The sequence below is a fragment of the Volvox carteri genome (assembly GCF_000143455.1).
Source record: "Volvox carteri f. nagariensis unplaced genomic scaffold VOLCAscaffold_4, whole genome shotgun sequence".
NCBI classification, from domain to species: Eukaryota; Viridiplantae; Chlorophyta; class Chlorophyceae; order Chlamydomonadales; family Volvocaceae; genus Volvox; species Volvox carteri.
In genome coordinates this window covers 1649364-1665925 of record NW_003307547.1, presented here as the reverse complement: position 1 = coordinate 1665925, position 16562 = coordinate 1649364, and the positions used below count along the sequence as shown (strand labels likewise).

Here is a 16562-nt window from a genome sequence, read left to right as displayed (position 1 = left end):
GCGTTGGGACGGTGGTGATTGGTGACCACATTATGCCATATGCATATGATCGGCGGATTGAAAGCTTTAACTGGGCCGTGCGAGGTAAACAGGCGAATCACGAACGAAAAACCGCGCCCTTGTGTGTTCGGGGCGGGAGGATGGGTTGGAGCGCTAGCTATGCAAGCTGCGGTTGTCTTTAGTTGCCCCGCTACGGGATTGAGGCTACAGCTACGAACAAAATTAATATTCATGTGGGCGTATCAAAAGCACCTCATAATTTGCGTGTGATGGCCATACGGTTGGTGGCAAGCTGCCCTCGGCGTATTTGCCTAGGCAAGGTTGCGAAATCATTATTATATAACCGTTCAAAAGGATCGTCCCAACAGCCCTATCACCCGTTCCACAGTGAGTGCACAGACTGAACATTTGAACATACGCCGTTGTGCGGCGCACGGCCGATCCGTTGTGCGGCGCACGGCCGATACAAAGACAATTCGTACTGTACATGTTGGAAATTCGTACAAAAATCACCGGCCCTAACTTCTACACCTCTGTCTTCTCCAGCTAAGCAGCTAAATAAATTCTAAGTTGCCCCAGAGAATACTCCAACTGCAACCTCAGCGCATGCCTAACGGTCCTCAATACGAAAACAAGCATGCCACCACCAAAAAATGCTCCAAAGCGCCCATCATGGTCTTCTCTACGAAGTGAATAAACATATGCAGGAGGATATCAGTCTTCTCACCACATCCAAACTCTTTATTGTGTGTGTGTGTGTGTGTGCCCCTTGCGGCCATTAATTTTAGGCCCCCCGGTCCAGATGACCCATCGTCCCAGGCACTTAACCAGCACATCGATTTTCTTCTAAGTCTGGTTCTCCGCCAGTGGCTCCGTCGGCTGCTGCATCAACAGCTGAGACATTTTGGCCCGATTGCCGAGGACCTCCAAATACTGGTTCTCAGCCTGGTCGCGGATACAGGGGCAGTGATATACAGGCAGACCGCAGATGCAGAAATGTAAAATGTAGGGGCGGGCGCCGGGCGCTATTCATCAATGGGTGACCGGTGCAAACCGGTGCTCAGTAACCGCGGACAACCACAACCCCGGAACTTCACAGCGACAGCACCGGGCTCCACACGCAGGGATACATACATACAACTGCGGCCGTTGAGTCTATCCGAGCTGTCATCTTTCTCAAGGGGCCTAGCACCACCCACCTTACATGGTCCTTATAATAAAACCCACACTGGGACTGATTCATTGCAGCATCCAAGCGCCCATTACTCGCACATCGGCGTCGCTGCTAATACCATTAAGGACACCATCACTCAAGCTCCACCACCCACCCACCTCCTCGCTGTGATACACGCACTCCACCTCCGGCTCGCTCTTGAGATCCCCAACGTACGCAAACGTGTTCATGCGCTGCTTGCACAGATCCACGTCGTGGGGCGTCACGAGCTGTCAAGGCAATAACCGTAGTCGGCGGCCGCGAAAGACCACATATTTTTCCATACAGGGCGCGCGTGGCGGAACGGGAGTGAGGGAGGGAAGTGGGTTCACAAAGGATAACGGCTTAAAAACAAGGGCTGTGCTATGATACGCTAGCCTGGTACATTGCTCGGGACAATTACCGCACGCTAAAGCGGACACTGCTCAACTCCCAAGCCACAGTCAGAGCTCCATTTTGGCCCCACTACCACCGGGGGTAAGTTTTGCATATGTTTTGCATAAATCCAGCTGGGAGCAAATTGACCACCTCACGTTGACCTTTTCTTTTCCTTCCACGCCGCTCCCGTTTGGGTATTATACTTATACTTATATATTCCTTCCCTGATGAAAACCCTAGAGGGCTGATGACCTGGGCTGCAACATCTGAGGACGACAAATAGCTCGACATCAGCTGTCGTTACCACACACGAGTGTCTCGGTACCTTTTCGCGCTCGAGCAGGCCCACGTTGGCGCGCCGCAGAACGCATCCACCCTTGACCTGAGGCTGCGAGATATACACGTTGAACGGGTTATACGTGACGAAGACGTTCATGCTGAGCACGGAGGCAGAGTAGCCGTTCGCCATGCAGATGTCCGCGTTCGGAACAGCTCGGTCAATGATCTCCGTGCTCGAGACGTTCGCCGGCGTCAAGACTACCTGCGGCGCCATGCAGGATGGCGGGGTGATGCACGCGTGGGTTTTTTTATGTGTGAACATTTAACCCTGTCCTTTACTTTTAGCGCCGGTTAGCGATTTGCATGGCAGTGTATAAGGGTGCAACGTTGCTTACGCCAAAACAACTGGAGCGAGAGGGATGTGGTACAATAGTGCGGGTGTTGACAAAAATGCTGAGGGGTTATGTAAGAGGAGGTGCTGAGGAGGCAGAGATTCCTGCCGCGCAGTACGCAGGTGCATTTACAGGACAAAATATGGGTTCATTCCTGTGCCCGATTCAGGAGCTGTGCAGGTTGCAAGGCGTAGGTCTACGAGGCTGATACTGGCAATGCGGCGGCCTTCGCGGGTTTAGAGGACAAGTGTGGAAGGGGGTTGACCACAGGTGCCCACACGCCCTAGCTCCATACAATTATCAGGTGGCAACAGCCCAAATATGTTGCGCACTGGCAGAGGACTGTGTCACAGGCGTGACGCGGCCATAGGGCACGGACGGATGAGGTCAAGAGGCCGCATTTGCTGTGCCATGCATAACCTAGAGTTTTATATACGAAAATTTTGCTAGGAGAGACGCATAGACGCAAAGAAGCAAAAGCCACCGCGCAATCTTTCCACGACAGTTTGTTTGTAAAGAACAAGCTTACCTCTGAGTCAAACCAAGTGCCAATACCAAGGCCCATCACAAATGCTGCAGCAACAAGAGCCTGTGCATAGCCACCTAAGCCCATGCTGGATCCGTTGGCTGCACTGTTGCGCAGAGAGGGTGTTGCTGCGGATGCGTCGCCCGGGGCAAAATGTTGAGAGCCTGGGCCGCCTGGCTGCGCACCCGGCTCGCCATATTGATACGTAGGCCGCTGCTCGCTCGGATAGCCAGACGGAGGGCGGGGCGGCGGTGGAACAGGGCTTCTGGGAATGGACGGGGGCCGCCCCTGCTGCTGTGCCCTAACTACCAGTCGAACGCGAGCAGCTGGACCTATATTGCGACAGTGGCACGTTCGACGTGCGTGCAGCATAACGCTGACGCACTTCTTTGTTTCGAAACGCCCAAAAGCAAAGTAAGGAAAACACAGCGATTGTTTAGCAAATGTCCAGGAAATAAATAGAAAGACCACTACGTATGCATTCAGGCCCATGATCGGAACGACCTGCATGATGTCCTACCGCAGTCCGAATGTCGTGCAACATTGAAGGAACGAGGTTAATTCCGCCTCCTTTTGACTTTGCAGTTGCTCCTTAAATTAACGATCAACATGCAAGCGGTGCATACTTCCCGCCAGGCCTTGAGGCCTTTTGGGAAGGTGCGATGCTTGCATTTGAATTTCCTCAGCAACCAAGCCCGGACTCACATCTTTGCGCGCTGCTTGCAGGCAGGTGCTAGGCAGCATGCACGGCGACCCTTGAGCCTCCGCCTTCAGGCGTCGTCAGGTGTCGTGGAGTCGACTTTGGCGGCAGCACCAGCTGACGCTCCAAGCAAGCCGAAGAAGATCTGCAGCGACATTACTGAAGTCATCGGTAACACGCCCATGGTGTACCTTAACCGTGTCACCAAGGTGCGGACTTTGACGGAGCGCGTGCCTCCGCCGAGAAGCATGCCAAAACCGGAAACATTGTGCCAACACCCACTTCTGTGGAAACCCATGGCCACGCCCCGCACGTGAACCCCTGTCCTGGTTATTACGCTGATGACACCTATGCGCCCGGACACGAAAGGGGAGCTTTAACGATCCGCAACCGCAGGAGCCCTCGTTACTATCCCGCCCTGCGTCCCTCCCCCTCGATCCTGTTGCGCCGCAGGGTTGCGTTGCTCGTGTCGCGGCTAAGCTGGAAATCATGCAGCCCTGCTCCAGTGTTAAGGTAGGTCGCCCAACACTTCTCCACACACTTTCCACACACACCCTCCTGGGACGTCGCTTACCCTGGCCCTTTACACCTGACGCCTGCGAAACGTGCTGCGGCTTCTAGAACGGAACCGGCCTACTGATAACGGCATAATGCAAACGTTAAGTAGTAATCGCCGCTTCCGAAGGGACTCCGGAGAGAAACGGAGGGGGATATTGATTCCATCTCGCAACGGAGGTAGCGAAGAGAAGGACCAAACCAACTCGCTTTCCATCGACACCTCCTTTTCCACCATTACGTTACCCCCAAACACCCCGGCCCCCGCAGTCTACACCCACCCACTCCTCCTGCACCCCACTTTGCGCTCCCCTTGACAGGATCGCATCGGCCGCAACATGATTGACGACGCTGAAAAGCGCGGCGCCATCAAGCCCGGTGTGACCACCCTTGTGGAGCCCACCAGCGGCAACACGGGTATCGGACTGGCCTTCGTGGCAGCGGCTCGGGGCTACAAGCTCATCCTCACTATGCCGGCCAGCATGTCTTTGGAGCGGCGAGTGCTGCTGCGGGCCTTCGGTGCGGAGCTGGTGCTAACAGGCGAGAGGCCGGGGGCGGGGTGGGTGGGGTCTATGTTCCTGGGGGGATCTGAAATGGGTCGGGTTGGTCGCGGTGTTAAGGGTAGGGTTAGAGGGAGGGCTGAAACAGTGTTGGCGCGCCTGTGTTTTCGGGAGTGTTGTGAGAAGAAGAGAAGAGAAGGCATTCCTGGCATGCTTATGGGTTATGGAACGCTTTTTTTATTGCGTGGTGGCATCAGGACCTAGGATGGTGTGCTGTAGGCTGTAGATTCGGTCTCGGTCTCGTCCTGCTCTGCTGTGTTTCCTCGCGACCATGTCACGTACCCCTTTTGGCGCCCAGTATACCTCGAAGTTCCGGGAGCTGCTCCCGTTCCTCTTTTTTAACTGATGCTGGTGTCCTCTTTTGTGTGTTTGTCTGTAACGTATGTTCGTGTCTTTACCTGTCTATTTAAACGGCCTGTGTGGATGGCCTGTCAATTTAAACGGCCTGTGCTGGCGTGCCTGCGCGTGTGCCTGCGTGTGTTTTTCTCCGTATTTTTTGCAGATCCGGCCAAGGGAATGCGTGGTGCTGTGGAGAAGTGCAACGAGATTGCAGCAAAGACGCCCAACTCGTACATCCTGCAGCAGTTTGAAAACCCAGCTAACCCGGAAGTCCACCGCCTTACAACGGGTAAGGCTACTGTTGCGGTTGCTGTCGCCGCCCTCTCACTGAAAGCCGGTGGCGACCAGAAGACATCACAGTCACGAGTCAACAACGACAACAACGAACGCGCGTTGGTTCTCGGGGGCGTTGTGTTCTTCTGCGTCGAACTGCCTCTCCTGTCCTCCGTCAAGTCGCGTCAAGTCAGACACATAAAATTTTTTTCCGACACGAATAACTTCCGACACGCCAAAATGCAACCTCCTCTGTGCTTCTTCTTCGCCAGGCTTCAGCGCTGTACCGTCCTGCCGCGCTTTTTTGCAATACAGCAAAAAAAACGCAATGCAAAAACACGAACACGGTGCTGTTTATTTGGTTTAATTCGCCTTGCTGTGTCGTTGCGCCATGTTGTTGTTGTTGCTTTTCATCAGGTCCGGAAATCTGGCGAGACACTGTGGGCCAGGTGGATATTCTGGTGGCGGGTGTGGGTACGGGCGGTACGGTGACCGGTACGGGCGAGTACCTCAAATCGGTCAAGCAGGGGCTGCAGGTGGTGGCGGTGGAGCCGGCGGAGAGCCCCGTGCTGTCGGGTGGGTTAAGAGGCAGTGGGGGGATTGGGTGATTTAACGGGTGGTCGGGCGACTGAGGCGAACTGTATGGCTGAGTGGGTGAGCGAGTGAGTGGATGGATGATTACGAGTGTCAATCAATCGATTTGGTGGGTGAACGGGTGGGTCAGGCAAACAACACCGCTACGCACACACATACACACGCACACGCAGGCCCGGACCGATATGTAAAACACACATACACAAGCAGTACATACATACTAAGAGCATCATGAAGCATCAATGAACGCTAAAAGAGAGAAAGTAGCATGTTCCATATCCTGCCTTATGCTTACGACTTTTTTTATTGTTTTTTTAGGTTTAGCTGGATGCATTACCACTAGTCGAGTATGAAGCCTGTAAGACTTGATCGCCATCCGATACAGAAAGTCAGGAAAATTGAAAGGTGGTGGTTGATGCGCAATAACACCATCTTGCTGGGTCCAAGGTTGACCTCATGATTATGGTGATGATGCCCCGCGATAATTCGGCCCTCCGCTACCTGCGTCTAGGGGGCAAGCCTGGGCCACACAGGATCCAGGGCATCGGCGCGGGGTTCGTGCCCGCCATCCTCAACACGGCCGTGTACGACGAAGTGCTCAAGGTGAGTTTGGGTTAGCAGTCGTCGGTGCCGCCACGGCAGCAAGACCATGTTCCTTTATATCGGCAATCGGGCCTCTTCGTTGTAATAGGCATGTTGTTGTTGTTGTTACATGGTCGTGGGTGCGTTCCCCGTACCTGCAAACCACCCTAGTACGAGCCGAGGGCTCAAGGGCTGCCAAATCGCCTATAAGCACCATCCTACCTCGCACTTCCAGCGAAACAAGTGATGAAGTATACTAACGACCAAAGGGAACGATGGAGTTGCGGTGGGACCATATACGTTCCAGCATCCTTGCCAGGCGTTCAGGTTCCCACTTCATAGCGTCCTTCATATGTTCGAAGCGTGGAAAGCCCATATCAGATCTGATTCCGTCGTAAACCGGACAGTCCAGCAAAATGTGTTTCTCATCCTCGATGTGGCTATCAGTGCCGCAGCAAGGGCATACTCGCTCCTCCCTAGGTATATAACGCCGTCCCTTACGCGCTCTGTTAGCCGCCAGTGCCCAACAGCAAAGCCTAAACTGCATAAGCTTGCGATTCGCCGAACGTGGGATAACATTGTGATGTGCGGGAGCACCTCCTTCCTGCCCGCTTGCTCGGCCGCCAGCCCCATCCAATGCTTATACTTCGCCATGTGAATTCCTGGTTGCTTGCCGTCTGACGGATACACGTCAGGCTGGACATCTAAACGCGTATGCTTCCAACCACTCATTAATCGGTCCTTGAACTCCAAAATCACACCTTCTGGCATTGGTTTGTTCATCAGCCACTCCACTCGTTCGTCTACCTCGTGTAGCCCTTGCGGGGCCTCTTTCCATACATCGTGCCCCAAAAAACATAGAAAACGGAGGAGTAGTGTCCCCCATCCGGGCCCTTCGGGGTTGGAGAGGGATTCTGCGACCTCCTGTCGCAAAACTTGGTATGCCACAGACCGACGCTGTAAACGGACATGGTTCCAAAACCTCATAGGCATGTAACGCCTAGTGGTACAATATAGCTACGTAGGTGAGAGTACTGTGGTCTGTTAAGGTCGTTACGCGGCCTTTGGGTTGCATATGTTCGTGGGATGTGGGGCTCGGCAGGCTGGCTGCGGCGTAGTTTCTCCTCCACCCTGGTCCTGTCAAGCCGCCTCGAGCCGACGGTTCTTCGAGCTGTGGCAGACTGAGGAATAACCCTGTTCATCCCAAGGCCGCTTTACTGTCTGTTTTGTTTTTGCCTGTTGTTTTTGAATCTTTTAGCGCATCTTAACTTTTTCAGCAGGAACAAGTGAAGTGATGAAGTGATTTTTCACTTCATGTCTTCTGCCCGGCAATCTGACCATATCGTAACATCAATAACCAAAATATACAGGTTCAGAGCGACGACGCGGTGGCGATGGCTGCGCGGTTAGCGACTGACGAGGGGCTGTTTTGCGGCATCAGTTCCGGAGCTGCGGTGGCGGCGGCCATCAAGGTGGGTGCGGGTGAATGCAAAAGGGGTTGTGATTATTGGGAAGACAAAGGCAAAAAAGTTAAGCGAGGAAATGGGAAAAGTGGGTTGCTGCGGGAAAGTGGGGGATCGGAAAGTAGGAGGATGCGGGAGGCGGAGTGTGGCTCTGGCGAGATGGAATAAGGCGGATATGTGGGTTGCGGGAAGGGACCGTTTTTGGGGTTTCAGAGGAACCACTGACGAGTGAACCTCTGTTACTAGAAGATAGACGGATACAGGAGTGTAGAATGGGGTTGTCCGGTGGGAAAAACATTTGTTTCCGTTTCTTTAGGGGACGCGAGAGGAGTACTGCACGACACAGGCCGCCGTGTGTTATATGTGTGGGGGGGACATATGCCACAGTGGGCTAGGCGGCGGGCAAGGGGATTGTTTGCCGGCCAGGGTTTTGGGATCTGGGTTTGCACAGCAGCACCTTCCTAGAGACGCACCGGTAGCCCCCTGTGCCCTCACCGGCGGCATGTGGTGTTCGCAGGTCGCGTCTCGGCCCGAGAATGCCGGCAAGCTCGTCGTCGTGGTGCTTCCGTCGTTTGGCGAGAGGTGCGTGCCTGCGTGCTAGCTAGAGAGAGAGAGAAAGAGAGAGAGAGAGAGAGAGAGAGAGAGAGAGAGAGAGAGAGAGCGGCAGTACCTGCGTTCACAGCCCATTTCGCGTTTAGCTGAATGTCTGTTGCGCCGCAACCTGAGAGGCGCGAATCGTTTTCCCATAAGGACGGCAACTGCTGGCAATGGTGTGTAAGATGCGAGACAAGGTAGATCCAACTTGCTTCCAAAATGTTGCACTTTCGGGTGGCAATTATTTTTTCAACATTTGGGTTGGCTCCTGTTAGGAAGGCCTAAGCAGTATGGCGTTAGGGACCACTAACCAGGTACGCAGTTGAAGGAAATGTTGTCTAAATATTGTGGATCTTGTTTGATATGTACGGACTTTACAGGTACCTTTCTTCCGTGTTGTTCAACCAGCTGCGACTGGAGTGCGAGGCGTTAAAGCAGGACGAGCGGGCCAAGATCTCAGATATCGCAGGGCGCGAATTTTTCGTGCCGTGACTGCTTTCGCGCATGTTGTAATTTTTGTGAGCGGGCAAGCGCGTGCTGTTAAGGTTTGGAAAGTGGCTGAGAAGTGAGCGGGTGTGCATTTCCGATAGTGTGTTGACTCATGTTCGTGTAATGGGCAGCGCAGAGGGGGCTCGGCATGTCGCTGTGCAATGTTAGGATAGCTTGTGCCTATGACGCCGACAGGCGGCCTTAGATGACGTGCTTTCCTGACCGTCTTTACGGCAGCCACGAAGTACAAAGTATTTGTTACAGACAGCTCCGGAATTATCTTGGAGATGCAACGTTGTGGATCGGCAGCGCGCAGAGTGAAGCGACCCTTCGGGGTGCAGGATGACAAACCTGTACGGAACACACGCCGGCGGGAAAGTATATAATATGGCCTGAACGATGCTTTCCCATATCATCCAAAAGCTATCTGAGACGCGCACAAGCGTATGCTACTACTTGAGTTCTTGTGACCTGTTTTAAACAGTGAATATAAAAGTGAATCTGGATACCGCCGCCTCAGAGCCTGCTCACCAACTCCCGCGGAACTGGTATTGCCCGGCATAACAGCCGCGGCAGATTGTAACTGTAATAGGCTCTTACAATATCTTTTTGAAGGAAAGCGTTTTTCTCTCAACCTGAGAAGAATAGTTGTAGCTGCGTCCCCCGGGTCGTCAAGCTCCCAGACAACGTTGCGGAGCTCTTTGCGACATCAGCCTGCCAAGTCAAATTGCTCTTTTATATGCTTCTTTTTGCTAATAATTTCCTTGCCGAAGCCATTTCGTGTTGTTCGGCGTGCCTGTGACCTTTCGGTGACTCAAAAAAAAAGAGCCGACAGTTCCGCCTATCCTTAACTGGACAAACTTTTTCGACACTTCAAGAGCAACACATGGCCGCCATGATGACAGAGCCGCCGCAGCATGTCAAGACTGAAGCCGCCGCTGAAAAGCGTCAACGTTTTGCCAACGGCTCTGTTGTCGGCTTTGAAGAAGATTCTCTGGCCGAAAACATCAGCCTTCGACCTTCCTGGGGCCGCGCGGTGACGCGGCCCTGTGCGGCCTCTCCCCCTTCTAATGCGGCTGTCATCGCGCCGAATTCCCATGGCCAGCCAGCCACACCGTCAGAGCAGCAACAACAACAACAACAGCAATTTTCAACGAGCGGCGCTTTAAAACGGCCGGCAAGCGCGCTCGTGGACAAGTTCGATTCGTCTGCGGTAAGCTTCGGAGCTTCAATTCCAACAACGCCGCAGTCAAATTTCAACAACTCCTGCCATTCCGGCGCCGCCGCCGCCTGGTTTCAACAGTCGCCGACTTCCCAAGCAATTTCCATGCCAGCGTCGGCGACGAAGTCCATGTCGGGTCTTAGCGGAGGCCGCGACGGCAGCGGCATCGGCGACCAGCTCTTTACATCCCCATCCTTTCTTCAAACTATGAACAGCATCGGCGGCCGTAGCTTCGGCAGCGACGGCAGCGGCGGCAGCGGAACTGCAGCGGCGACGGCTCGCGGCTTGCCGCTGGGTGCGCTGCCGCCGCCAGGGTCTCCCATGGACAGCGGCCGCGCCAGTCCCGCTCACGGCGACGGCGGCAGCGGAGCCGCCGCCACTACCGCCACCAGCGGCAGCGAAGCAGGCGGCCCCGTCCCGTCCTACTCCCCCGGCGGCTCTCCAACTGCCAACGGAGCACCGCATCTGTCGCCGTTCCGCTGCCGTACCTCTCTCAGCGGCGCCGGCGGCCTCAAGCTGGCGACGACATCACATGACGGCATGGTGTCGTCACCGGCACCGGCGCCGACGAAGCCCGAGCCGATGCAGGTTCAACCGCTGCCTGACGGCTCTCCGTCAGCGGCGGCGCCGACCTCGCAGGGTGGTGGCGGCGGCGGCGGCGGCTGGGCGCCGCAGGGCCAGGGCTCCCCAGCGGGCCTCGGGCCTGGTCAGGTATACTTGGTGGTTGACCCGGCCACCGGTCTGGTGGTTGGTACGGCACAGGCAACAGGTATGTGAGTGAGAAGGCAAGAGGATTGCGCGCTTTGAGTTTGGAAGTCATGCTGCGCTTGGCTTTGGATGCTTTGGGGTTTGCAGTACCTCTCGTACTTTGTCGTTTGCTGTTTAAAGAATGATAAAGATGCTATTAAAATCTTAATTAATATTAAAATCCTAATTAAGAAATGAAGAAGCCCTAATTAAAAAAGTCATACGTTTCACATACACGCGCACCCCCCAAAGACTGCAATGCACCCAAAGATGCGTGACTGTTTTTTTGTTGTGGAATTTCGTTGTAGGTTAGTTTACGGTTATTACCTGCCTGATCGCTGACGCCACTCTGCAGGTGCTAGCACCCCGGGCTCGCTGGCTCAGAGCTCCCCGGGCGCCCCCGCCGGGCCCCACGCCGACCGTCCTGTTGGCGGCGGCGGCGGCGGCGGCGGCGGCCACACACAAGGGGGTGTTCGCAGCGCGAGGGGCTCATTGGATTTGCAAGTGGCCGCCAGCAACACTGCGATGACGGCCGTCGGGCCTTCTGGATCTGGATCTGGATCTGCCGGCTCTGGATCCAGTCAACTTCAATATCATCCTAGATCCGCTGCTACCAATCGCTCCAGCGGAAGCCCTGGGCTGCAAGGAAGCGGCAGCGGCGGCGGCGGCGGCGGCGGCGGCGCCATGGATGTGACGCGGGCGACGTTGTCGATGATGAGTGGAGGCGGCGGCGGAGCCGCCGGCACCGGCAGCGGTGGCATGCCGTCGGCTGCGGCGACGGCAGCGGCGGCGGCGGCCAACACTGCCGCCGTTAACCAGCACAACGCGCTGGCTCTAGCGAGCCTGGCGGCGGCGGCGGCGGCGGCGGACTCGGCGGGCAGGTCCGCTACTGGCGGCGGTGGTGAAGGCTGCCGCACGGCTACGGCGGCGGAGCTTTTGATTCTGTTGGCGTCAGCTAGTGCGGCGGCGGCGGCGCCGTCGGCTGCTGGCGGCGGCGCCGCTATGCCGTCAGCGGCGGCCACGTTGGCGAGTAGTCTGGATCCAGCGACGGCCGCGGCCCTCCTCAACGTAAGTAGGAATCTTAACTCGATTACTGGATTACAATAATGAACATTACAACAACCTTATATAATAACAACCTTATATAATGGCATATCAAACGCAAAATAATTAGGGTAAGAGAATTATTACGGTCGAATCACGTAACAGGTTTAAAAAAGCTGAAAAATAAAATTCGCGCAGTCCTTGCGCAGTCATCTACTACGGTACACACTACTAAGTGGTGCACGTTCGGTTGGTTTCTGTTGTCGTCGTTGCAAAGTGTTGGTTACTGTTTTCGTTACCTTGTCAGCCGTGTGTTTTTATAGCCGTGCGCTTTCAGCTGCTGACCCATTCTCTTTTGCTCCACCGCCGCAACCGCAGGAGGGCCTGGACACTGGCGGATTGAATGACGATGTCGTACTCGCGCTGGCGCAAGCGGCGGGGGTGCTCGACGCCACTACCAGCGGCACGCAATCCGCACCAGGCGGCGCCGCCGCCTCAGGCGGCGGCGGCGCCGTTGGAGTTCCTTTACCACTATCACTCGCCATGCCGTACTCGCCGGCAACGGCCGTCAGCTCCCGATCCGGCGGCAGCGGCGGCGGCGCCGCCTCCGGCGCTTGCGTGGGGCCCCCCCCGGGCTTCGCTGCAGCTCTCCTCAGTCCCCCGGGACCGAACCTCATGTTGCCGGTGGCCACCCACCACGCCATCGCCGGTCTGCCTGACTTTGGTGCAGCTGGCGGCGGCAGCAACGCCGCTGCCGCCGTGCGCGCCGCTGGGCTGTTGGGCGCCGGCGGCGCCGGCGCCGCCGCCGGCCTTGCCGGCCTGGCGGGTTTCGGCAGTCCTGGCGGCGGCACGTGGCGTTCGCCGTCCTGGCGGAACTCCAGCGCGCTGAGCGGTCTTGGCGGGCTGAGTAGTCCAGGGGCGTCGGCGGGGGCGCGTACGACACAGGCGGCGGCGGCCATGGCGCCGCAGGGGCTGTTGGCGGGCCTGTCGAGCCCACCTGGGCCGCGAGGAACCGGGCCTAAACACAACACGCTGTACAAGGTGCAGGGGGGGTTGGAAGTATATATATGTATGTATTTACACACATATGTACGGATATGTATGTTCTGTCGCCTTGCAGCTTGTTATTTGTGTTTGTGTTTTAGCTCGGAAGGTAGGTATTGACATCTGCTGTACTCTGCTGTACTTTGCTGTACTCCTTAAAATCTATATTATCCCAAAGTCAAGGAGAATCCTCCTCATGCACTTGACATAAATACTCTTCTTACCATTCCCCCTATCGTTTGCTGCCCCATTATGATTGTTTGCTGCAGACGGAGATGTGCCGTTCCTGGACGGAGACGGGGAGTTGCCGTTACGGAAGCAAGTGCCAGGCGAGTGTGTTTGTGTGTATGTACGTTTGTATATCTGTATGTAAGTTGGTATGTAAACTCTTTCGTCCAGTCACCCGACATCCGTAGAGGATTTTCACCTAAACAAAAGGTTTCACCGGGCCAGACTGGTGTATGATGTGTGGGACAGGGGGGTCATATCTTCATCCGTGATCGCTACCCGGCGAAACCCTGCCTTCCCCGGTATTTCGGCGCACCCTCATCCAGTCACCCTAGTCAACTTCTCAGTGGATCGCTTAGGCTCCGCACCCACCACCGGCATCCAACGGAATCTGCCGGGTCGACAGCGGCCCAATTCCATTCCTGGTGTATGTATGTATGCACATACAGTTGACGGGTTAGAAAGGAGAATGGAAATATTGAAGATGAAGACTGTGAACCAGGTTATTAGACATCGTGATGACTTGGTATATGGTGACTTCATTCAACGCCAGCGTTTTCTCTTGCATAATGGCAATGACCTCCGCAACATGACACGGCCTTGACGTCATATTACGTGTAATAAATATTACGTGTAGTGCCGTACGCCCGAATGAGTGCCGTACAACCCTTGCTTCTTATATCGCGCTAGGAAAGTTCGCACATGTTTGTTGCTACTATAAAACATTTCTCCCCTACGCTCCCCCCCGCGCTTTGATTGTGTCCAAATTGAATCTCAAAACAGTTCGCTCATGGTCCAGAGGAATTGCGGCCAGTTGTACGACACCCCAAGTACAAGACCGAGGTATGACAAGCGCCGTAACTGCAATCCGTTTTTCCCTAGGGCGTTTGTTACCCCAGAGTTCTAATAAAGCCGTAGGGGGCTTCTTACCCCAGAGTCCTAATAAAGCCCACTGATCGGTAACTGTTTTAAGTTACGATGATGGACTTACGAGAGTCGTAAGGGGCCCAAGGTTTAGCTCGACAATTATGGTAGCGCAGCATGAAAACATGAAAACCCGCTAATCCTATTTATATCCTTATGGCGCGTAGAGTCATGGGTTTTGTATTTTGTACTACGTATTCCTTCACTAGTTTATAAATTCGTTTGTGTGTGGAATCAGCAAATTTTTTACCTACTTATCCACGACCAGCAGCACGTGCTTGTGACGAACTTAACCGTTCACCGATTGCAACTGATACGAAGCCTTTCCCTCGTGCCCAGCACTGCCGTACCTTCGCGGCGACTGGTATCTGCCAGTACGGCAATCGGTGCCGTTTCATCCATGCTGCCGCTCCGGGGAGCGCTGTTAGCACGCCACGTCCGCTGTTGGGCCCGGACAACGTGGGCGGTGGCGCTGCACTCCAGGGAGCGGCGGAGGCAGCCGGTACGGCTGTGTGGTCGCGGAGCGCGGGGTCGCCGGGCGCCGCCAACGGGGTGAGTTCTTCTTAATTTAAAATGTAAAATCTAAATCGTAAAACCGCCTGAAATCCTAAAACCTGTGGGATATTCTGCTCACCTTTTTTTAAGGTCTTGTTTTGTCCTTTTGACTGTGCATGCATTTCGGTTATATTCCATCGATCATCGACGACCCTTCGTGCCTTCAGGCTCTTCCCGCTGCTGCAGCATCGCTCCTGTCGCCCGCCAAGACACCCCTGTTCTCGCCCACCGGCCGGGGAGCATCGCGCCACAGCGCCTCCCTCTCCTCCCCGCCATTCAAGATGCCTCGCCTGTGCGACCAGCTGGCGCCTCTCATGCAACTGCCGGCGGCCAACAGCGGCGGCGGCAACGGCGCCGCCAGCCGCGCCGTCAACGCCAGCCTCGCGTTGCTTAGTGGGGGCGCCGCTGGATCGCTCGGTACGGATGCCGGCGTCGCCAACGGCGTCGCCACTGGCGGCGCGGCCGCGGATGCGCTGTTTAGCGCGTTTGGTCGGACTAGCGACAGCGGCAAGGCCACGTCCAGCTCAGGCACCCCGATGAGCACCGGTGCGATTGCCAGCAGCTCCCAGGCGCCGCAGCCGCAGCCGCAGCCGCCATCAGGCTGTTGTTGTCAGGAATCGACCGCAACTTCTGCCGCCGCCAAGGAGGATGCTGGCGGTAGTAGCGACGATAGCAGTAGCGGCAAGGAGTCGCCATCGCCGTCGCCGTCGCCGTCGTCGTCGGACAGGGCTGCGGTGGCTGCTGAGGGACTGGCGGTGCAGGTGTGCACAGAGTGACTTGGCAGCAGCTGATGAGGTTTGAATTTGAAGACGGGAAAAAACTTTTAGCAGCTGATCTGATCTGCCGAGGCGGCCTGTTTAGGCACCGTCTTGGAAGAACCTTCCCTCCCTTCCCTTCCGTCTTCCAGGAACTGCTAATAATCAGGAATCTTTTTCTCAAAAGTATTTTTAAAGTCTTTTCTTCAAAGTCTTTTCATTCAAAAGTCTTTTTTTCCGTAGCAGCACCACGCTGAAGTCACGAGCATTGTGGGCAATTGGTAGTTGACAGTTGACAGTTTTAAACGTGGATGGGTAGTTGGGAGTAGCAGTAAAAATGGTATACATGTGGATTTTCGCGCATGTGCCTTCCTCGTGTATTCTTTCGATTGTTCGATTCCAAGGGTAATAATAAAGGTGGAAGGTAAGAAGTTTTGAAGAGGGTATGCTTGTATGGGGAAGTAGTTGGCAGTAGTCCCACGGGGTTTTGTTGCTGGGTTGTGGGAGCAGGGGGTCGATGGAAGGACGGGGCCAATAAAAGGGTTGGGAAGGGGACGATTTCGAAATCTGAGCACCGTGGGGGCTGTGGGGTAGTGTGAAGAGTGCGAACATTTGGGACCCCATTTGGGACTCCATACTGCCGTACTGTCGTACAAATGCCTGTAGACAAGGTTATAGGCGGCTTCGCACCACACGACGTTTCTTGGTATGATGTTAAAAAGTGGGAATGGCAGTGGGAGTGGCAGTGGGAGTGGCAAAGTGGCAGTGGCAGCGGTGGTGGTCTTGTCGGCGTGCAATACAGTGGCAGCGAGGCCGGAAAGAGTCACGGAGGCACTTTTGTGCTCATAGCGTGTGGTTTTTATTTTATATTTGCAACAACCAACCAAACAACAACCATTTCGCGTGGTCCCTCCTCTTGCCGTGCGGCTGATAGGGAGGGGACACGTCCATCCCATCCCATCTACCCACTCCTGATGGAGGAGAGTTTGGCCGTCATGTTGTCTGTACATAATCTCTTAAAATGGCCCTTTCTTTTTTGTGTGTCTCTCCCGATTATCAAGAAAGTGGCACGACGCACAAAAGCCGTTTCTATGCGCGTTTCATTA

At 55.2% G+C, this 16562-nt stretch overlaps 3 protein-coding genes across 3 annotated transcripts; 2 read left to right on the top strand and 1 right to left on the bottom strand.

The window, feature by feature from the left end:
• Positions 1 to 323: 323 nt before the first annotated feature.
• VOLCADRAFT_79371 (uncharacterized protein) lies at positions 324 to 3190 on the bottom strand. Its single transcript, XM_002946732.1, has 4 exons — positions 2792 to 3190; positions 1917 to 2132; positions 1333 to 1443; positions 324 to 945 (listed from the first exon to the last, which is right to left on the bottom strand). Exons 1-4 carry the CDS (start codon positions 3158 to 3160, stop codon positions 847 to 849), a joined length of 795 nt encoding a protein of 264 aa, XP_002946778.1. The 5' UTR covers positions 3161 to 3190; the 3' UTR covers positions 324 to 846.
• A 197-nt stretch (positions 3191 to 3387) lies between these two features.
• Positions 3388 to 9393, top strand: VOLCADRAFT_79370 (uncharacterized protein). The gene is made up of 10 exons (XM_002946919.1): positions 3388 to 3445; positions 3515 to 3697; positions 3942 to 4001; positions 4364 to 4583; positions 5106 to 5231; positions 5633 to 5791; positions 6321 to 6412; positions 7762 to 7863; positions 8372 to 8436; positions 8829 to 9393. Exons 1-10 carry the CDS (start codon positions 3398 to 3400, stop codon positions 8938 to 8940), a joined length of 1167 nt encoding a protein of 388 aa, XP_002946965.1. The 5' UTR covers positions 3388 to 3397; the 3' UTR covers positions 8941 to 9393.
• Positions 9394 to 13260: 3867 nt separating this feature from the next.
• Positions 13261 to 14713, top strand: VOLCADRAFT_56182 (CCCH-type zinc finger protein; the record flags this gene model as incomplete). The annotated part of the gene is made up of 3 exons (XM_002946918.1): positions 13261 to 13329; positions 14006 to 14065; positions 14486 to 14713. Coding segments are annotated over 3 exons (357 nt in total), but the record flags the coding sequence as incomplete, so codon positions are not given.
• Between the last annotated feature and the right edge of the window lie 1849 nt (positions 14714 to 16562).